Genomic DNA, 21,929 nt, shown 5'->3' with positions numbered 1-21,929 from the left:
AAACGATTTATCCAACGGGGCAGCTAATTTTTTTGCGATCGCTCCCACTTCCACTTAACTCTTTAACGAATCAATAAAGTCGTTAGCTTTAAATTATAGCCAATTATCGAGTCTACAGAGGAATAAAATTCCATCGTAGAAACGATACACATACAGCATTCTGAGTGATTATGGGGTTACGTAAGCACTCTTGTTTACGCGACCGTTAATACTATTAAAAGTTCTTGCTCTTGTTTCATCCGGCAATAACAAGCTATCGATGATGTCTTACATCTCATTTTCGTTCACGATACATCTGCAACCTCGTATAGTTATGACACATTTCTATCGAAAATTTAAACTTTCGAAAATTCCATTTAATTATTACGTACCTTCGATTCAAAATACCAAAGTACTTGTAACAAAGTTTATTACAATACAATAAGATACTTGGGTCAAAATATGATGAAACGTGCAAGCATATTTGCAAGACGGATATGCCACAGTACTTGACAAAAGGAGGTATATGAGACAGGTCAAAGTCTTATGGTTAGAGCAAAATTTCATAATACGGACGGAATAAATATTGAAAGAAAGAAGAAGAGAGAATACGCGAGACATGTCAAAGGAATATGGAGAATGTTAAACATCAGATGGAAGAATGGGAGCAAAGACGTGGAAAGAATTAAAATATAAGTATTGAAAAAATGTTGCAGAATAGAAGGGTGGGAGAAGTATTAGAATGGCTTAGGGGCATAAACAGAATAAAGAACGAAATAAATAAAAAGAGACGAGGAATGGATATCAAAGAATAGATATGTGCAATAGAAGGGTTAATAGAGGGTAAGAAATGTATAGCGTTAATTGTATGATTATTATGGATTAAAAAGGATGGATAGGGGTAAACGTAGAAAGATTAGAACGTGTTACAGAGATACGTGTGTATGGTAATTAAAAAGAAATTGGAAACCAAGCCCGATATTTTGACCGCGAGGTCGAGATTAAATAAACACATAAGTTCATATGTATAGGGTAGCCACACTACTATTTCACAGCGTTTTTCTCGTAAACGATAAGCACGAGAAAAAAACCAAAGGGGAAAAAGATGAATAGTTCAAGATGAACTACACATTCGGAATAATTTTTTTTTTCACAAGTGCAAAAATATATTTGCATGAACGATATATGCAAAAAGAAAGGGAAGGTTTTCTACCGAAGAAAAGTAAGATGCACATGGACTTTTGCACTTGCGAAAATAATATTATCGTAAATACGTAGCTATCTCCTTTTTCTCTTTCATTCTTTCCACGTACTTGAGAAACGCTGGGAACTAATAGCGCCAACACACTGTACATACATAGTACAGCTACATAGCTTGGAACACGGAGTATGAACGTTAAAATCCATTTCCATCCAGCGACACACCCGCGCCATCGAAAAAGGGAAGCCTCCGCTGTATCGCGTCTATTCACCACGGCTTTTTCAATTTAATTAGCCATAGGCGACTTGCACAGGCGAACAGGAACACGTGAACGAGACGCTGAAACCGATCGACCTGTACAGATTTCCCTTTCGTAATTGTCCTTTATGGAACGCGCACGCGAATTGACATCGCGCCGCGCAGAAATGCCCGTTTGTATTCATGCGGACGTGCCCGTGGATAAATCGCGAGCTGGACGAGCAGCCACGCAGCTGCGATTCCGTATACGATCCTTCCATAAGAAACCGTTTCCCGCCACGCGTGCCATTCTCTCGAATGCAAATTCGCGGGGTATCGCGACGACCTCACTCCAACGGGAACGTTTCAACACGTTACGAAACAACGCTCTCAAGGGTTTTCCAACGATAAATGTCGAAAAAGTCTTTCTACTCGGTACAGATACCGTGATAGTTTCAACATTGTTTTGGAAAGCGTGTATAGGTTTGTTCAAAATTCGCGCACTTAGAGTCTCGTACTTTATGGTTACACGTAGTTACCAAAGGAGATAGAAGTTGAAGATGTGAGATGAGATGAGTAGAGACTTAGGTTCGTTTGAAAATCGCGCGTCTAACCAGTTATACGTAGTGGAGGGGGTAGAAGTTGGAGGTGTGAAGAGAACAACGAGTTTTGAAGGTTTTTTAATCTTCGACTATATTTTATTCTTTTTATACGGTAAGCTGGTTCCAGGGAAACGTTGCAACATTGTGAAAGACTACTGTAAAGAGACTTCCAATGGTAAATGAGGGAAACGTTTCCTAGTTTGTATGGAAGTTGGAAATTTCTATGGAAACAGATTTTCGATATAATTTTGCGTGTAGTTTCGGAACAGTTTCGAAAAGTGTGGATAGATTCGTCAAAAAATCAAGTGTCTAGCGATATGTCAATATGCTTTACACATAGTCTAGGCTGTGGAGATGCGAAACTGTGCAACATTGTGAAAGAATGCTAAGAATGATATTCCAATGGTAAATAGGAGAAACGTTTTTCTTACTTTCTATGGATATTGCGATGATTTTGATTGTAGTTTTAAATGTAGCTTCGATACAGCTTTGAGAAGGGTGAATAGGTTCGTTCATAAGCCGAACGCTTAATAAATTGTAGGTACTTAATGGAGGAGAATGGAGGAGAGTTCTTCTATTCTCAAAATTATACAGTACGTCAACAGGACTGCAAAGAAAACGTTGCAACACTGTGAGAGACTGCATTTAAGGATTTTTCAATGATAAATATCGAACAAGTTTTCCACTTTGTATGGCTAAATATCGTGATGATTTCAGCATGATTTTGGAAAGGGTTCGAATCGGTTCGTTCAAAAGTCACGCGTTTAACCAGCGATGGTTGATTAAGAAATGATGGACCTTACTGTATAAAATCCGATGAAATTCGTCAATTCCGCTCGATTGCTTAATTTGCCAAGAAAAATTCAACTGAATGTTAGCAACTAAATTTATGAGACTTCCTGTACACACCCTACGACTTTCCAGACTTTAAGAATCTAAACGATGTATCGAGTCTGGCTGGGAATAACGATGAGATCAGACGGAAAAGAAAAGTTTCGCGCGGTAAAATAGCAAACGCTAGGCTGCATTCGTTCCGATGGAACAAATTAACGAGCGTTTCTTGTCGCTTTCGAAAGCACACGCGGCCTTTCAGTCGCATTAAGCCCGCCAGACGCCGTTAGTTCCGGCTGAAACACGTTGGAAAACACCTTCTAGTCGATTTTTTTCGCGCGCCGACTCTCAAACAACAGCGATGTGCGCGCGCGCGCGCGCGCGCGAGCACACGGCATTTCACGACGCAGAAATTTCCAACTAGCGCGACACGTTATCGCCGCGCGGTTCTCCGAGAATTCCCGCACATTTTCCCTTGGTTAGTCTTTGAACTCCACGGTGAACGTCGCTCATGTACAGTGAACTTTTATCGACACACCTATACGCACACTTTGTCACATAATAATACCCAGTTTGATTTAATGTATCCTTTGTTCTTTAAAAAATTGCTACTTTTGGTATTTAGTGCTGTCGCGTTTCACGTACCTTATCTTTGTCGTTACGTTGAGTTCAATGATTCTTTGTTACTGCGGTTATCGTTATCTTGGCCCCTAATCAAAATTGTTACATATACGGTGGATTAAAAAAATATTGGCACATATCCTTATCCTCTAATAAAGCTTGGAACGTCAGCCTCTACGCTTTTAGAGTATCAAATTTTTATAATCATATGAAACTACCGATCATAAATGACACAATTAATTAGCATATAGATGTTATAACAAATAGCGTGCCAATACTTTTTGTAACCACGGTATAAGAATTTCTGTCAGGTATTTTTACTACTGGCTTCTCGCAAAAGTTCGCGAATCTAAACCTAAATATTCCTATATAATCAATTTTATATTAAAAAAAACAACGAGAATAGCCTCGTTACACGTTTTCCTGTCATCTTCAAATGAAACATTACGCTAACGCAACTTTGCTTCTTAATGGATCGATATTACAGGTCTGTGCATCGTGTATTCAATTTTATACTTTATCGTATGATCTTTGATTAGTTTTTCTTGCGCGCAAACTTTATTTGCGAGCCTGGAAGCCGTTAGGCACAACGTCAGATTTGTTGGCGCCGCGCCAGTGTATGAATTCTTGCGAACATGTATCAGCAGATCGCTCTTTTCCCATTCAGTCGACGCGCAAGCATTAAGTCCGGGGTCGACCATGTTCAAACAACAACCGGGTAAATCCCTCGGATGCCTAAGCGTGTTTTGACGCGCATACCGCGGATAACTACACAAAGAACGCTGGAAAATGGAACAGCTTTGTTATTTTAATTTTTCGAGAGAAGAACGCGGCCGACTCTTGAGAAAATTCTGAAACTCTTGCGATCGTGAGAAACATGTTGTACTTGATACTTTCTTCCCTCTATAACGCATCTCATATAACGTGGTATTTGTAGAATGAATGGAATTTGCAATTCAATTTCCATCGAGTCTAACAGCGAGCGATAAGCGGAGAACTAAAAGCGAAGATATAAATCTGCCGTGGCTTTCGATTGACATCGTCCAAGTGGATATAAACGAACACATTAATCTGAATTCTTTTGGACTATTACATTTTCATCGCTTTTGTCCGTCATCGGCACGTACCACACCCTTTTCTAACTATTGTCTCAAGTACCATTATACAACTATAGAGGTACACTTTATAGCTCACATAAATTAATCCCTCGAGTTATCCAGCGACCAAAGCACAACTGAAAATAATGCCAATCACAAGCTCGAGTCAACAACGGCCACAGCCGTAGGATTCAATTAATGTAGCCTAACTAAAAGTCTGGAAGTAGCCTCTAACGTTACAAGAATCGGACAATACGACTATAAATTCCGTTAGCGACCATTCAGAGGAACTTCTAGCCGTACGGTAACCTCTAACACGCGTGACCGACGGTAGAGTGCGTGAAAAGTGGACAAGTCGGGGCCAAACGATCGATTCCCACGTAGCACACGCCAACCGTTTACGATCGAATTGCAACGAAAACGAAATCGGTCTCGCGATACGTGCATGGCGGGCAATTACGCTTGTTCTGCCCACGTGACGCGAACGCGTTGCGTTTAGCCGGTTGATTTAGTGGCCGTTTAATCCATTTAGAGATGGAAAACGCAAGTGGAACTGGAAGCGAGACGGTTTTTGCTCCGGTGTCATGCTAATACGATTTACGAGTGGCGAGTCGCCAGCGGAAGAGAGTTATCAAGGCGACGTTCAAACCGTCGTTTCCTCGCGCATGTACACTGGTTAAGGCTTTATGCGAGGGATTTCTTGTTTTCTATTTTTTTTTTTTTTTGTAAAATTATCGGGCCACATGCGACGAGGATACATCGGTGCGCTTTGAAACGCACGTAACGTGCGTTGGTTAGAGAACACTTTGACGAAGGTTGGGAATTTTTGTTTTCCGATTGTCGAACGTGTATGCGTTTTAGCGTGGATTTGGCAAGGTTACAGAGTGAGAAAATTATGGAAACGGGACTCCATGTGAAACGACCGTAGACGAGATTTTCGGTTTTGACGGCGAATTTCATTTTGCCGTATAGAAAATCTCTTTCGTGGAATAGAGAATTCCCTTTGTGGGAAGAGATGACTTGTTGCGAGGTTTGTGGGAAAGGAATGTGATTTTGTGAGAGCCACCGATAAACGATGAATTATGGAACGTGAATTACACGCGTTTCTTTCGCCTTTCAACGCCGGAATACGAATAAACCACTCTCTTATTCCTGATCTCGTGATATTCACGGTCAGCGGGGAGCAACGCCATAAATACACTCCGATAGACCTAAGGGCGCGAGTTATTTTCATAGTCTGGGAATATTACAGTCGCGTCACCTTTTTAAAAATACGAGTTCGTTTCCTAAGCTGACTTGCGACTCTGGAATCCCACGGGTTGAAACAGACAGCGCTTTGTCTATAAAATCATCGATAAAGACATAGTCCGCTAGCAATTGACCGTATATTGGACTACTTTTATAGTTACTTAAAAACAATATAAAATATTGCGGTTAATATTCTACATCGAAAATTATATCGAAATGAAAGGAATCTTTTATTATTATAGAAAAAAGTAAGCAATTTCTTTTACTAATAAAAGCAATTCTTCGAAAGTTCCTTTCGAAATAACTATACTATATATGATAAATTTTGATTAATTCCTTTTGATTAATTTTGACTAATTGCCTGAAAGCAAAAACTGTTTTTAAAATCATTTTTACGATATCTATATACATATTTTACAATCTCTTGGTACAGCTTCGAACAAAAGTCCGCAGAGTTGGAAATTATGTCGCGGGACGTTTCGAAAGACGAATTATCATCAGAAAGCTAAATCACAGCATTCTATACCAAATAACGAGATACAAAAGACCACTCACCATTTCGTCCAGGCTCTTCAGATCATTGGTGACGATCTGCGGCTGGGGTCCATAAATGAGACACGGTTCCTCCTGTTGCATATCAGCGTAGTCGTCGTCGCTCTCCTCGTTTCCATTATTTCCATGAGCTCCGTTCGCCGCTTTATTCTCCGCTGCGATCTCTCGATCGATTTGTCTCTCCATTTGCACCAACATTGGCGCCAGCATACCAAATTTCGCGCCCCGCCTGGCGACCTCCAATAGACAGAGAATCACATGTCGTTCGTTCTTGCGCATAATCAGGTCATCGGTCTCGAATAACAGACACTCGATGATACCGAGGCTGTTGCGGCACCAGCCGATAAAGTTGGACACGTTGTCACGGGCGAAGAAGGTGCCGGCCTTCGCGTTCGGCAGGAAGGCCACGTCGCTCAGCTGGCTCATCGGTAACGCCAACGACGAGGTCATCGATCGTGTCATCGAGATTTTGCGCGCTTGACGCCGCGCCACGTACTCGGCCGCCGACTTGCGTACGTTGTTCGCGTGCTGCAAACAGAAGATAAAACGGTACTGGTTAGAGGCGCGTGAGGAAGCAACAAACGTACTGGATAATACTGGTTCGAAGAATCTCGATGATTTTGACTTGAATTTTCCTGTGTTTCGCATAATTTGGCTTGGTTTGCCTTGGTTTGATTTGGTTTGGTTTGGTTTGGTTTGATTCAATGGAATTGGCAAATGTGATACTCCAATGAGTCGGAAGAGATTGGATATTTGTATATTTGAGTGTATTGTATTTAAGAAAGAAGCGAACATACCGACTTGATTAGTCGTGATGGTTCGAGTTGAATTTTTGTGTTTGATTTGGTTTAGTTTGGATTGCTTTGATTTAATGGATCAGCAAATGTAATACTCTAATGAATGTAGTTTGGTTTGACGTCGTTTGGTACAGTGAGAATGACGAATTTGTCGCTTCGATGAGTCAATGAATGTTAAGTCAAATCTTCGTACGTTTGTCTGTGTTTAACTTGATTTGATTTTGTTTGACAACCGCCAAAATAGTGGTTATCACGCGTCAGTAAATCTAGACGAATTGTTTTCTTTGGTTCGTTGATCTCATTTATAAGAAGATACTTGACCATCGATCACTGAAAGCATTGAAACTAATTCAATTAATTGTACAGACTCGATGCTCGATTTCACGAGGAAAATAATCTGCAAACATAATTCTACGATTCGTAACAGTTATTTAAAATTCATTCCACTATATCAAATCCAAATTAAACTCAAATTATCTGTCTCGGTTGAACAAACAATGATAGAGTTGGCTCGCACCTATCTCATTCTCCTTCCTACTGACTTCTAGAGCCACACGACTGGCATTCACCGGTAGGAACGCGGCCCGTTCGCTGCCGCTCATTTAAACAGTCAAACAGACACCGGCGATAACATCTTAACACCCGTGAAACTAATTGTTCCATTAATAACAGCGCGCACCTTTCTTCTCTGCCGCGATTAACATTCACGCGAGCGATAAATATTGTACAAGGCACCGTGGAATCTTCAACTTCTGCACGATGTAACGTCCATGTATTCATAAGACGTATACGATTTTATCATCGACTATGAGCTGCTTAAGTAACCGGCTGATAATTGGATATCGAGATGATGTAAATGAGCTTACGTCTAATAACAGGTTTTGCTGCGTGGTCTATCGTTTAATATCGAGTAGTGCGCCTGTTACAATCAGACGACCTGTTATATACGCCCTTTTCTCTATTTTTTCATTTCTCTATGTTGATTAAAAATGAAACGACTTATCAAGACGTAAAATAGCGAATCATTAGACCGCTCGATACAACACCAACTTCCATTCGAATTTTAATCTGAATCTCAACTTCCATTTAAATTTAGAGTCAATTCTCGTTGTAACAACGGAATTGCTCATAATTCTCAAACCCTGCCTGTAGCAAGGCTTCCAGTATACTTTGTTAATTTCCTGTTAATCAATCATCGATCCAACCATTTCCCGATCCTTTCTTATCAGCCTGGCGCGTCAGCCGCATGTCTAAAGAAAGAAATCGCGTTTCAAAGTCTCCCGTTCAGCGGGAAACAATGATCGCCCTTATTCTCAGTGCTATAACCATCGATACGAAGAACTCGCCAGCCACAGTGAGCACTGAATTCTTTATGATTGAATTGCCGATGCACAAAGGATCGCGCTGACAAAAGATCTAAAGTGGAATTAAATTTCAATCGAAATAGAAACGAAATTTCGATACTCGAATATTCTCGATTAAATTCGAAATTCGTCAAAGAATACACGCAAGAAATACTTGAAATAAAATAAATACTTGAAATAATACTTGAAATAAAATAAAACTATCAAACGAAATTACATTAACGTTCGATGTAAATCAAATTCATAGCAGTGAAACCAAGTCAAGTGCGTGAAATATTTGAAATATGAGTCAAACGAAAGATTTGCGTTATCAACTCAAATATCATCCTCCCCTCTTGTGATCATAGTCCATTTCATTGCACGAGCGTCGCCTGCTCTATCTTCAATCTCTATCAACTTCGAGTTGGCTTAATAAAACAAATAAAAAAAAGAAGAAATATTCGCTAGAAAGGTCAACAGTGGCCAGAAAATATCCAGTATCGCTAGAGATTTCCATTAACGTATCGACTACAAGTAACTTTATACTCGGTCTACAATGAAACGAAACTTCTATCGACAGATGCGGTTTCCACCGCAACAGAAGGTACACTCGGTATTATTCGTCTTATTTCTATCGAGAGGCAAAAGAAAGAAAGGAATAGATCGCGGTACGACAGTGAGTTAATTAATCGTAGCTTGCGAAATTTTTGCGAAATATCTTGCGATATTTTTGGACGCGTCGATTCTTTTTGCTTTTTATTCTCGAGCGTTGTCTGTTTGCCTAATTCCGAGGGCTCACGAGGTCAATGTTACGCGGATTAATGCCTTCTCATCTCACTTTCACCGTACCACATGCTCGCTGTTCGCGATTTTAAAGCTACCAATTCTGGCATGTAATTTAGTAAACTAAATTTCATTTATACGAGAAAATTTCTCTAACCAGAGTTAAATCGATTTTTCAGAGGTCAAGTTCGATTTTGAATAGAACATTAAAATTCGGAGAGACGAAACTGTGAAATAAAATTTCGCTTAACTCGTCAATGAGAATTTCAATTTCCTTACGAAATGTTGATTATCTTAAGCATAATCTTTCTTCTTTAAATATTTCTTTCGCTTCTCGTTTAAGGAAAGAAGGGAACGATTTGTGAAGAAGTTTTTTCAAGAAAAATATTAGAAATATAATGATATTCACGTGTATGTTTTAACGACAATAAAAAACAATTTTTAGGTTTCATTTTGTTAAAAAATTTCTGCCAGGAAGTAAATTTCTTTTTATTAATGACAAACAACGATTCCTTTTAAAAATACTCCTTTTATAATATTTATCAAGAAGTTTCTTCGAGAAAAGATATTACAAATATAATAATATTCATACACTTCGCTGTTTTATTTAACGACAAGAGACGATTTCACCTACGTTAAGAAATTCTGAAAATGAGATTGATTTCCTAAATGTTGTCTAATGTTTCGAGGAATAAAATAAAATAAGATCGAATTTCTGAGAACAGAAGCGACCTATCAAGTTGGTAGTTATGCAATTAGAGCATTTCAAAACTCAATTACACAGAAGCGATCGTTTTCTATTGAGCAAACTTCTCGTACCATTCATACCGCGTATCTGCCGGCACCGTCGTTGTTAATCCGACTACAGGCGACTTGATAAAGCAGTTAAAGAGGTCAACTGGCAGACGCTGATCGATTGTTCCGTAATTCTTCATTTCCTGCCACGATACGCTACCATGAATTTCAATAATTCCCGACGGTAGCATAGAACCCAAGTCTAACAGCCTTTCTTCGAACCAATTTAAGAATCCTCTTTGTTTTCTAGTCTTACGTAGATATTCCAGTCTTGTTCAGTTCGCTCAAAGAACAAATATTTCTTCTTTTCCTAAGATAATTGCTAGCATTCCTTTTGTTAAAAGATTTCTGTTCAAATCATCGGAACTTGAGAAAGTTGACAAATTTTGCTGTACTTTAGATACAGTTTCCGAAGATTAAACATATTTTGGAAATTCGAGGGATTAATTCAATGTACCGAATTTCGTACAATTTTAGAGAGTGAAATTGAAGTTTGAAAAATTTGTAGAAGCTTCGAAGACTGAATTCCGACTACTAAGTTCGTCAAAATGCCAAAAACTAAATTTAAAAAGAGAAATTTTTTTAATGGATATATGAATTCAAAGCTTCGAATTTTTATCATAGTTCAGAGATGAATTCAGTGTTACGAAATTCTCAGGAATTTCAAAGATTGAAACGTATCTTACAATTAATCGTATTGAAACATAATTATCGTTATTACCAAATGGATTATGACGATTTTAATACGTAAATTCGATTAATGTACATAGGATTTCTAGTCTTCATCGTTAATGGTATTCCTAAATAAATTGTATTGACGTCAGACGAGGTTCGGAGCGCGTCACATTACCAAAACCAAAGTCAAACATCCGCGAAATGCTAGAGACGGGGCGATAGAAGCGACGGCTAACTGGAAATCGGAATAGGACATAACTGTTTCTCGAATTAATTTCCGAATGTTCACCTGAACGGCAAATTTCCGAAATTGGCGACGTAGAATCGATCTGTGACCCAGTCGCTCCGTTCTTCGTGTCGAAAGCAACCCAATTTCACTGTAGAAACTTGCACAAACAATTTCCAAACATTTCGTCGTAGTCGAGAAATTACAAAATATAGCAATTTCAAGTTTCGCGCAACCTACTTAAAATTTGCTCAAATTTTATTCTTTAAAATATTTCTAAAAAATATATTTTTTTTTAAATGCGCAACTTATTCGGTGCAAACGTTTCGGTTCGTGAAGAGTTACAATTCGATTTAAACGAAGACAACATTTTTCATGCTATTTAACTGTAACCACAATCGTCAATTAAAAAATTCTCGACCGAACGATAAAACCAATCAATTTCGACTAGTATGGAGCGTGACAAAAACGATTGTGCCCACTCTTGTCGCATTCGCAGGATTTCCAGACGCGAAGGCGAACGAAACAACGGCTGGTTAGGCCGTTGACACGTTCGCCTAATCTCTATATTATCCCCGGGGAGGTATCGAGCCGGGACGGCCGACCGGATGCTGTTACATAGAATTTTTACGAGTGTTGAACGGCTCCAGCCGTGGAACCGCTCGCATACCATCGCCTTATGGGCTCCACGTGCGCGCCACTACTAGATACGAACCCTTCCAACGTCTACAACGATCCAGTTGCCCTAAATTCTTCAATATGCATCGATTAATTTTCTCAATCGTCATAATTATATTATAAAATGTGGATGACCAAATTCTTCAGTTTTAGAAAACTAAAAAAGAGTAAATCGAAAGATTCGAATTTTTCAAGATGTCGAAGAATGAACTTTATTATCTTGATCAACCAATCTAACTACAAAGGTCTTCAATTAAATCTATCAACATAATCGTACAACCGTAAGTCTCCAAGAGACTTAAAAGGACTCAGGTATAGACACAAACGTCATACTAGCAGAGTGTTCGAAGTATCAATTATATAAGACTGTACGTAAAATATGTGGAATGTCATTGGAATACAGTGAGATTCAAAAGCGAGTATATACCTTTCAAAAATAAAATTCGTGGAATATTGACCTATCTACAGATTCTTATTTACGTCTTTTTACCATTTAATTTGCATTCCTACATGACAACTTTCTCAAATTTTTTTCAATTTACCATATGAATATCTTTTAGATTTAAGTGAATTTAATATGAAATGAGTAATGGAACAATTTTATGAATTAATTTTATTTTTGAATAATGAATAAATTTTGTATTTAATTTAGTAACAGTGCCGTATAGATAGATGGGTACTTGTAATCCCATTTCCCCATGGGGTCATAGAATAGACTTGGTTTACAATGTTCTTTATAGACACTCGTCCCTCCACACTGTACCCACATCGTCCCACATCTCATCTGTAGCGTTATACACTTAAGCTTTATTTATTACGTATTCACCCTCGTAATATATAGATTATTTAGAAAATGATTGAAATTAATATTTACATTCTTGCGTAAACAAGCCATATATTTAACAAAATTTCATTCCTACCCGACTGTCTACACAGTGGTCGTAAAAAAGGGCCCATAAAACAAAGGGTTATAATACTCGCTAAGAGGAGCAAGAAATGTTCAAACAACGTACGTACGAAAGTGAATCCTTTCCATGTGAAATCGACTTTTATTCTTTATTAGCGTCTTTATTAGCGTGGTTCTCTTCGCATCACGTTGAACGTCGAGTTTACAACCTCGAACTAATACAAATAAAAGGTACCATTTACCATGTTCGCTCGAATTCGTGACAACGCCACTGAAAAATAACAGTCGATTTTACATCGAAACAATTGCTTCCAGATTCCACGTTGATCAGACCATTCTCTGCTATTCTGAGCAAGTACTATTGGGTTGGCAACTAAGCGATTGCGGATTTTGTCATTAGGTGATAATCACTTAATTGCCAACCCAATATCATACCTTTACGTTATGGACCTTTTTCTACGACCACGCTATTGTGACAACAACCATACCCAAATTCACGTCATTTCACACTACCTGACAATGAACTTTCAGTCTTTGACCTTACCTTCGCACATGGCCCAACACCAAATTTCCCCCATTACATAGGACACTTAGGATCCTCTCCTTGCCCCTCAACTCCCACAAACTCAACATATAAAAACTGCGAGCATTCGACCACGAGATTAGTCTTCGATACAGTCTTGGCCGCGACTTGAACAATTATTTCAATACTTGAATATCAATTTTTAATATGAAATACAAAAGAACAGTCAAGTTAAGCTATTGCTCAGCTCTTCCTTTTTTTATCGCGAATTTTTCGTGACGCTATATGCAACAATTTTCGAATAAATGTCTTGCCTTCGATATCTGTACTTGCTTTCCACTATCGTTGTATCTGAAAACGTGACAAGGGGTTGTGAAAATGAGAGTCACTGGTTCGTAGGAGAGGAAGAGTAGCGTGCAAGAGAGTAGAAAAGGAGAGAAACGCCACATATGGTAATATAACCGAGCAGATGAGAGTTTGACGGCAGGATGTCACATTATGTGGCCTTTGACCCCCCCCCCCCCTTCTTCTACTCATGTTCTGACATGGTATCGTCTGGGCCGCGCCGACGGTGTGGGCAAACGCGCTTAATGAAAATGGCTGGTACACATTCAACATCGTAAATTAGAGCGGAGCCTCGCGAGAGACGCGCAACGTACGATCGCAGGGGAGAGAAGCGCGCGCGGCATCGTTAACCGTAATGCCACGGAGAAAAGCGTAACGCGCCGCGGTTTCATTTATTTGCTCGTCGCAAACACGAACGCTGTCGCTGCGAAGAGGAAGCGACCTCTCTCGACCCCGTACCGATCGTCCGATCTTCCTCTTTTCGTTCATCTTTCAATTTTGTTCTCGTTTTCCTTCTATTGGGTTATTTATGGTCTCTTGTCTTCTTTTGTGTTCATTAATCGTCTTTCTTTTTTCTGTCTTTTCTCCTTCGTTCTATAGTCAACAGGTTTTACGATAATCCTCGTTTGTAAATAATGATCGATTTCTAGGAAACTGTAAAATATTTTTCGCGTGGATATTTCAAGGTAACCTTCGTTAATCAGGTTATCAAGTATAGGCTCATAATCTAATTACGAAATTAGTTTGATGATTTTTGAGTCCTGGTCGAAAAATTGTAAAACAATCGGTAATTCCTAATTGCAAAGTTGTTAAATAATTTTCAATCCCGCAAAAGTCTCTCGATTATATTCGCTTCTTTCTTCGACCCCCACGTTGATCGTAGGGATTTTCCTCTCCCGTTTTTCCATCCATTTTGCTCGTTTGTATTGCTCACGCAGATCAATAGCTCATACGAAGAAATGATACAAAATCAAAAGGAAATTTAGTTTGTTATAGGATAAATCGAACAGTGAATCAATATCAGACTTATATCTAAAAAAAAAAAAAAAAAAAAGAGACAAGTAAGGAAAAACAAGCTTTCTAACCAATTAATAATAAACTTGGTAATAAATAATGTCAAAAATTCTAATGACGAAGAATCTTAAGAAAAAAGGAACATAGCCTAAAGATGAGGAAAACACTAATCGACTTCGAAGCAACTATACTTCAAAAAAGTCTCGATTCGCGTATCCCTCCTACTCAAAGACGATAAATATTGGAACTTTCACGTTGCATACTGTAATTTGTGGCTGACACTCGTGTCGTGAATCATCTGCATGGTTTTTTCGCGTGTCACGGAAGTCGACGAGAAGAACCTCTTCCGTTTTTGTCGTTGTTAGCGCGCACGAGAAATAACTGGTCGCACAATGGCCAACTTTAATTGGTAGTTTTTATGCATGGGAAAAGGAGAGTCGGAAAAGCAAGCATTCCTATAAAGTAGACGAGTCTATGGGTGAAAATAGGAAACACCGTGCCCCTTAAGAATAGAAAACATCCGCTTTTTAACTCGTTCTACCGTTACAAGATTTTCCCTGGCCCGTTGTAGAAACTACAAGCTATTCTTTCACGGTCGAAAGCCGTGCTTATTATATGGCAGGCTCGTTATTTGCGTTTTGGAGCGAATCCTCTCCGCCAACTTCCATTTTCCTTTCACTTCGACCCGGAATTAGGAATTTCGATGCAAAATTCTTCGACTCGAGATTAATTACGTTTTGATCGTTTCCGGCCCGATTGCGTCTCTCTAACGTCAGGCAATATCTCGATCCTCGATAAAATATGAAGAGATTGTTATCGATGTACGTCATTTTTTCGTTCAATTTTACGTTAAATATTTTCTTGACGCGTTGAAAAATGTCTATGTTTGCCGAGGTAAGAGCAGGATTGAAACATAAAGATTCGAGTATCGCAACGGGATTAGGAATTGGATGCACAAGTGGTTAATCGCTACTGTGAAATTATACAGTAGTCTGCGAAAGTATTCAAACACTTACAGAAGTTTTTAATAGATACATTATCAGTGTTGTTCGTGGCACACTTTGAAACCAGCCCTATGTGGAGACTCCTATCTTGATAAGATAAATAAATATATATCGTATATTATATATTAAAAAATCAAAGAAAAGATTCTTCAAAATGAATCTCCACGCACATTTCTCTGTTTATCTTTCTCCATTGAAAAAATATGAAATATAGCAATTACTAATCAATTTTATTGAATAACAGGAACTCGATCGATCTAATCGCTAACAACAATAGGTTACGATACATAATCGCTTAACACCCGTAGTTTCTCCCATATCTAAAAACGCGTATCTTCCAATGATTCATCTATTATAGTATAGTTAAAAGTACTTTATATCGAAAGCAATCAAGCTTAATCTTAACACTCATCATCGATCTATCGTAAAACTTTTAAAAATAATTTCTATGAAGAGCCATCTAACCTAGATAATTCTAGCTTGCGTGCAATTTTCCACGATAATAACAGAATTTAATGAACGAGACAAACGTAATCGAAACTGTAGAGAGACAGCTAGAACATGTGCAACTGCTGCGCAATTTTCTATGACTGGTATATCGTCGCGCGCACCTATGCATACGCAGCTGGTACACGTGTGGACTTAATTTTTTAAACATAATTATCTCGTCACGCTTATCCAACAAGAGGTCACGATACACTATCTCCAATAAATATGTAGCCATTAATTACGTTACGGATTATTTTGCGCAGCCAATTGTACGCTCAATTACTTAATAGCCAGCTGATGTGGATTATTCCGCGACGGCCGGTACACTGTGGGAAAACTGCCTTCAACCAGTCGAACACCGCAATACATTACGGAGAAACCAATACCCATTGGTAAATAGATATTTATGACGCGATACCGACCGACTGCCAACAAGTTTGATTCATCTCGACGAGCCGAACGCGTTCCAAGAACCGCCGCGTTCGAGAGTTAATTGAGTTAGCGTCCAGTCGTGATAGGTGAGGTTAGGCGAGGTTAGGTTAGGTTAGCTTAGGTTAGGTTAGGTTTGTAGATATCGTTGGTGGTTTGATCGATGATACAGAAGAGTTTGAAATGTGAATTCCACGTTACAAGAAGGGAGAATTGCTTTGTAGAAAAGAAATACATTTAGAGTGTTCTATATGGTTGAGGTTAGGTTTGCACGTATCATTGATTGATAGTCAAAAGATCTTGATATTGTCGTATGATATAATCGTATGAATTTGAATTCATACGATTATGAGATAGTCTGGTGAAAAAGGAATGACTTTCAAGTTCGTTGTATGATTGAGATTAGGTTTGCAGGTGTCTTCTATAAAAATTACAGATAAAAAGATCGGCAAATGACTGTACCAGTGGATGGTGAGATAAATGGGACAAACAGGTTTTCTATATGATTGAATTTAACTATGCAGATATCGTACGGTGGTTTGATTAATAATGAGAATTTAACATATCTGTATTTTGATTCGTACAAATGTGATATAATCTGGTAAGAATGAAATAAATTGATGGTTTTCTAGTTGTTGTCTAAGTTTCCTAGATGAGATTAGGATGGTAGAAACGGTTGATGATCCACTAACTAGATAAAGTGGAACTGCTTAAGAATAGGAGAAACGGTTTCTATTCGAACAAATTTCGCGTATGCAAGTGTCTCGTTTCGCTTTCGTGCAAATGCCACCAGCACTTTGCACCGAATAAAGCACACTTTCCATCGGCTAATCCGTCTCGACGGGCGTTTGAAGCGAAGCGTTTCAACGATTCAAATGTCCCGTCACAAGAGCATTGTGAATTGTGTGACACGACACCGACGCGACGTTTCGGTGACACTTGCTATTTGGTTTAATCTCGAGATAACAGGGCTTTGCGTTAGATATCGCGTTGTACAAATTGGCGTCCAAAGGACTTTGTGACCGCTGGAAATCCGATTTCAATAGCTAAATTTGTAGCGGAGGATTTTATATCGAAATCAAAGTTAGAAAGATGCGTAGTGCAGGTAACGGAGATAGTTGAGAAACTTGACTATTCGACAATTTTGAACTGGAACAATTGGAAATCGTGAAGTTGAAAAATCAGAATTGCGAAAAATTTGGTAATTGCAACGTTTCTTCGAAATGTCGCGCTGAAAAAATTGATAAGCAGACAATTTTCTATTTGATAATTCGAAAATTGAAAAAAATCATTGCAAATTGGAAAATTTAGGAATGTTATCAATCGAAGAGGTCAAAAAACAACAATCAACTGATGTAGGTGTCAGCTTTCAGAAATTGATAATATTGGCAATTCGAGCATTTGTCAACTAGAAAAATCCGGATCTGGGAACACTACCAATTAAGGGAATTAGGAATGAGGTAAATTATCAATTAAGGTAACGAGAAACGAGATGGAATTGCCAATTGAGGAAATTGAATGTTGACAAAACTAGAAATTGTACGGATTACGAACTGAGAAATTGAATTCTGTAGCATTCGAGAGAAAATTAATTTCTATTTCTGTATCACAAGTGTACATTTATTTTTACACCAGATATAGAACGGAATTCAAAAAAATATTATTTTTACAGATGATAGATTCAGTTTCGATTTCACTATCGTATTATTACATCCAACTGGGTCTCGATCAATCGCAAAAAGTTGCACGCCAATATACTTGCCATAGATCACGGTGATTAATCTTAATTACCGAAGCATAACGGAGATTGATAACAAACAACCGGTGAAAGATCAAACGCGGCAATATGTCTGCCGGCCAATTGCTTCTTGTATTAATTAACATTCCTCTTCCTATATCACGGCATATCTATCTCATTATTCCATAAACCCATCCACTAAAAATAATAACCGATAACGATAAGCTTTTCATACTACTACTCGTAAAATTACTAAAAATATACGAAACGATTTACAATAGGACAACCTAAACCCTGTATAAATAAAGTACAGAATCTGTATTTTTATCAATGTTTTTATCACTTTCTACTTTTCAACAAATGTATTTCTAAAAACGCGTAAAAACTAACGTAAATCTTCAAATAGTAACCATCATTCAACGTAAAGAAGATTATCAAACTTATCAAAAATATGATCCTCCAGAGAATACGTCTAACGTAAGAAAATATAGCAAATCTTTATTTCAATTCCCTTTATTTCAATTTCCAAAGACAGGAAAGGAGATAATAAAAAAAAAAAAATAAGACACAAAAGATTTAATAGGAAGAATTGTAAAGTAGCAGGACCTTTCGTTAGGCTGTCTACGTTTCCTGGAATCGTGTTTCTACTTCAGTTACCCTTCGCGAGGGTGGGAAATAGAGGCAAAACGATTTGTTGTCGGCTGGTCTAGCCGAATTTTTCTCCTTTTTTTTCGGGGAATACCAGAAATAAACAGTCAGTCGTCCTTTCATCCGGCCTTTTTCACGTCTAAATATAACGATTCCTCCACCGAGATGCAACACGGCGCATAGGGCTGCGCTGGAAAAACAATCGACCAAAATAGAATGTCGAGCGACCATGGTGATGCTGGAGCACGACTGTCTAGGACCTTTTGGGATTTACATGTCTTTAGTTGCCTTTTAATCCAGTTCCAAGTCGAATTCCTCTGACTAATCCACTGGATAATAGGTACAAGGTCTTCTCAGTTGATTTTGAACTGGTAATGACGTTTCAGGGTCTTTCGCAAGGATCATAAGTCTTTTAGAACGTCGTGTAAAATTTTTTAGAACTGGAAAAGTAAGATGTCATATCCGGAGTAGAGAATTATCATCTCTTAGATCTTTTCCTCGAGTGTTTTACTTCATTTTGGTGTTTCTTTATTTTTCTCATTTTTTTAAGGCAATTGTGGAGAGTTCGAAAAGTACCGGTAGCTTTAAATTATTTATTTGGAGATTTTTGAGAATCTTAAGATCAGATTCTTAGAATAATTGCAAAGACAGGAGAAGAAATACTCAATGTAAGGAAACGAAAATATATAAAGGCTATAATATCATTTGGATAATTTTCAATTTCAAGAAACGGTTCAATTCCGAGACGTGAATACTTAAATAAATTATCACGAAATTAAAATCATAAAAGCTGGCGTATATTGTGAAATTCTATAGGCCGACAAAACCATTCGAATAACATTAAAAGGACAACGTTGTGAAAAAGTATCGCTTGAATATTTCTATAAAATACTTTACATCGCGACAAAAAAATATAGATGAGAAGTAAAAGATTTAAATAAATTACCACAATAATAAAATTACGCAATAAAGTCATCCATATCGCGTAAATCTTATAAACCACAAAGCCATAATTTCAAGAAGCCGTTTCCAAAAATTTCACCGTGAACAAATACCAATTTTAATAAATTATCATCAAACTAAAATAATAATGCATACTAATAAATATACGTAAAAAGATACTTTATTCCAAAAAAAAAAAGAGAAGAAAAGTAAGAATTTGAATAAATCATCATAATAATAAAATTATAATCGTATATATCGCACGAATTTTATAAGAAATTTTATAAACGAAGCTGTAATTTCAAAAAAGGCGTGAAAAAATAAGAAGATCAGAAGTAAAATTACGAATGCACGCATACGTTATGCAAATGATGCAGATATAACATAGTAACATATATCTCATTGTGTACGCGCTATGCACAAGATATCAAGCTCAGTATACCACAACTACAGAGTTGCATAAGTATGTAAATGTGTCTGTTAATGAACGCTATTGATAAACTAGAATGAAGGGTTGATAAAAGTTAGCAGAAAAGATAGTCTTTCGATTAGATTCGTTCTTGCTGGCTGTAAAAATAGATTGGCCTTCCGAAAAGGATAATCAGTTGGCAAGGACGACTGGCTGAATATCTTTTTGTATGCAAATGCATGTAAAATGGCCTAGAGTCGTAGATACAGCGGTGTACGTGGAAAACAAGAGATCCTGGGGCAGATAGGGAAACACGCGTGTCAGAATGCGGGTCGCGAACGATCACGTGTCCTTATTACGCGATTCCTGTGGCAATTTCACGTCGTGGAATTTCTTATTCGCCGTTCTTTCCCACACGAACGAACTGGATCAAATTTTGATAAAACCGGTCAGAGGATATTTCGCGTATCAAGCGGTCTCGAAATGTGGGTTTGTAGACTACGGGGTTGAACGAGTGAATTTTTATCCGCTGTTTTAGATTTTAGATTATTTCAGGCCAATGGTTTTTTAAATCTTAATCATTTTAAATCGCTAGAGATAAAATCGTAGAGGAATTTATGATATTGCGGTGGCAACTAAGTGATTGCGGATTTTGTCATTAGGTGATATTGACAAAATCCGCAATCACTTAGTTGCCAACTCGATAATTCCTATGAGATTGTAGCTCGCGATCCTTAATTGCATTAATCGATCACTGGTCTAAATCAATTTCTGATGCTTTTCGGTATTTTCTTTTAGGTATTAGGTAATTGGGCTAAGAATAATCCCAAATCCAAGAAGGTGAAAAGTTTCATTAAAGAAAAACATGTAATTTAAAAAAAAGAAGACACTTGACATAAAGTTAGTCGTAACAAAAATAAGTTCAAACTAAACAAAATAAAGACATTCGCCCTAAAAATATATACAAGGCATCCTGAATTCTGTTTTTTGCAAACAATAAAAAGATTTTGTATGTTCGACCATGTTTTCGAGTTACAATAAATAATTCTATCGAAGGATGGATAGTTGAACTAATCTCACATACTTATTTACAAACATAATCCAATATTTGGATGTTTGAAGTTGAATCTTGTATCCTGCCTCTGAAAAAACAGTTCCAGTCGATGATAAAACGTCTGGGTTTGTGTTCATAGGACATGTCTGAATGATTATATGAACTTTCTATTATATAAGTTCTATTATTAAGAACATAAAGTTTTTTAAATTGTTTTCATACGTAGAATCCGGTCGACCAAGTGAATCATCGTTGCTGCGAGACACTCTGTATATAATAAACTTTAAAAGAAGATACTTGACCTAATATGAATTCCAATAAAAATAATCCCAAGGAAAGAGGAAAGAGATGTCATCAAGAAGCTACATACACAATTACTCGATATTAAAAAATGACGCTCGACCTAAAAATAATTCTTGGTCGAGCAATAATCCCGAAATAGCTTCCAGCAAATAAACGACACGATTTAAGACGACAGTGATTTATCGGACAACTTCGTCCAAAACGAAGCAACATATATCCTCGGTGATTAGCCTGTTGCCTCTAAGCGTGACACAATTAATTTGCATGATTCGCGCGTCGATCGGGTAAGGACAAGCGTCGTTTAATCCCAATTACGGCGTCGGTTCGAGTTTCTGCCAACTGCTAATTGGTAAAAAATCATCTTCGTCCAGGAAAGCGATTCTTGGAAATTGAAAAAGGGGGACATGCCGCGTTACGCGAGTCGAGACCTCGATGGAGCTGCCGTAAATTCTAATTCAC

The 21,929-nt window shown here is 37.9% G+C and overlaps 1 protein-coding gene across 2 annotated transcripts in view; it reads right to left on the bottom strand.

The window, feature by feature from the left end:
- The window catches only part of LOC117232672 (GAS2-like protein pickled eggs), an 88,236-nt gene that overhangs the window by 39,502 nt on the left and 26,805 nt on the right, over positions 1-21,929 (bottom strand). For both annotated transcript variants that reach the window (XM_033492193.1, XM_033492194.1), the window contains exon 3: positions 6,372-6,896. In XM_033492193.1, coding sequence (XP_033348084.1) covers positions 6,372-6,896 — 525 coding nt within the window. The remainder of the gene's footprint in view (positions 1-6,371; positions 6,897-21,929) is intronic.

The sequence above is a fragment of the Bombus vosnesenskii genome, unplaced genomic scaffold, assembly GCF_011952255.1.
Source record: "Bombus vosnesenskii isolate JDL3184/JDL3185 unplaced genomic scaffold, Bvos_JDL3184-5_v1.1 scf7180000013293, whole genome shotgun sequence".
Lineage (NCBI taxonomy): Eukaryota > Metazoa > Arthropoda > Insecta > Hymenoptera > Apidae > Bombus > Bombus vosnesenskii.
Note: the sequence above shows the minus strand (reverse complement) of the source record. Positions and strands in the feature narration are given on the sequence as shown.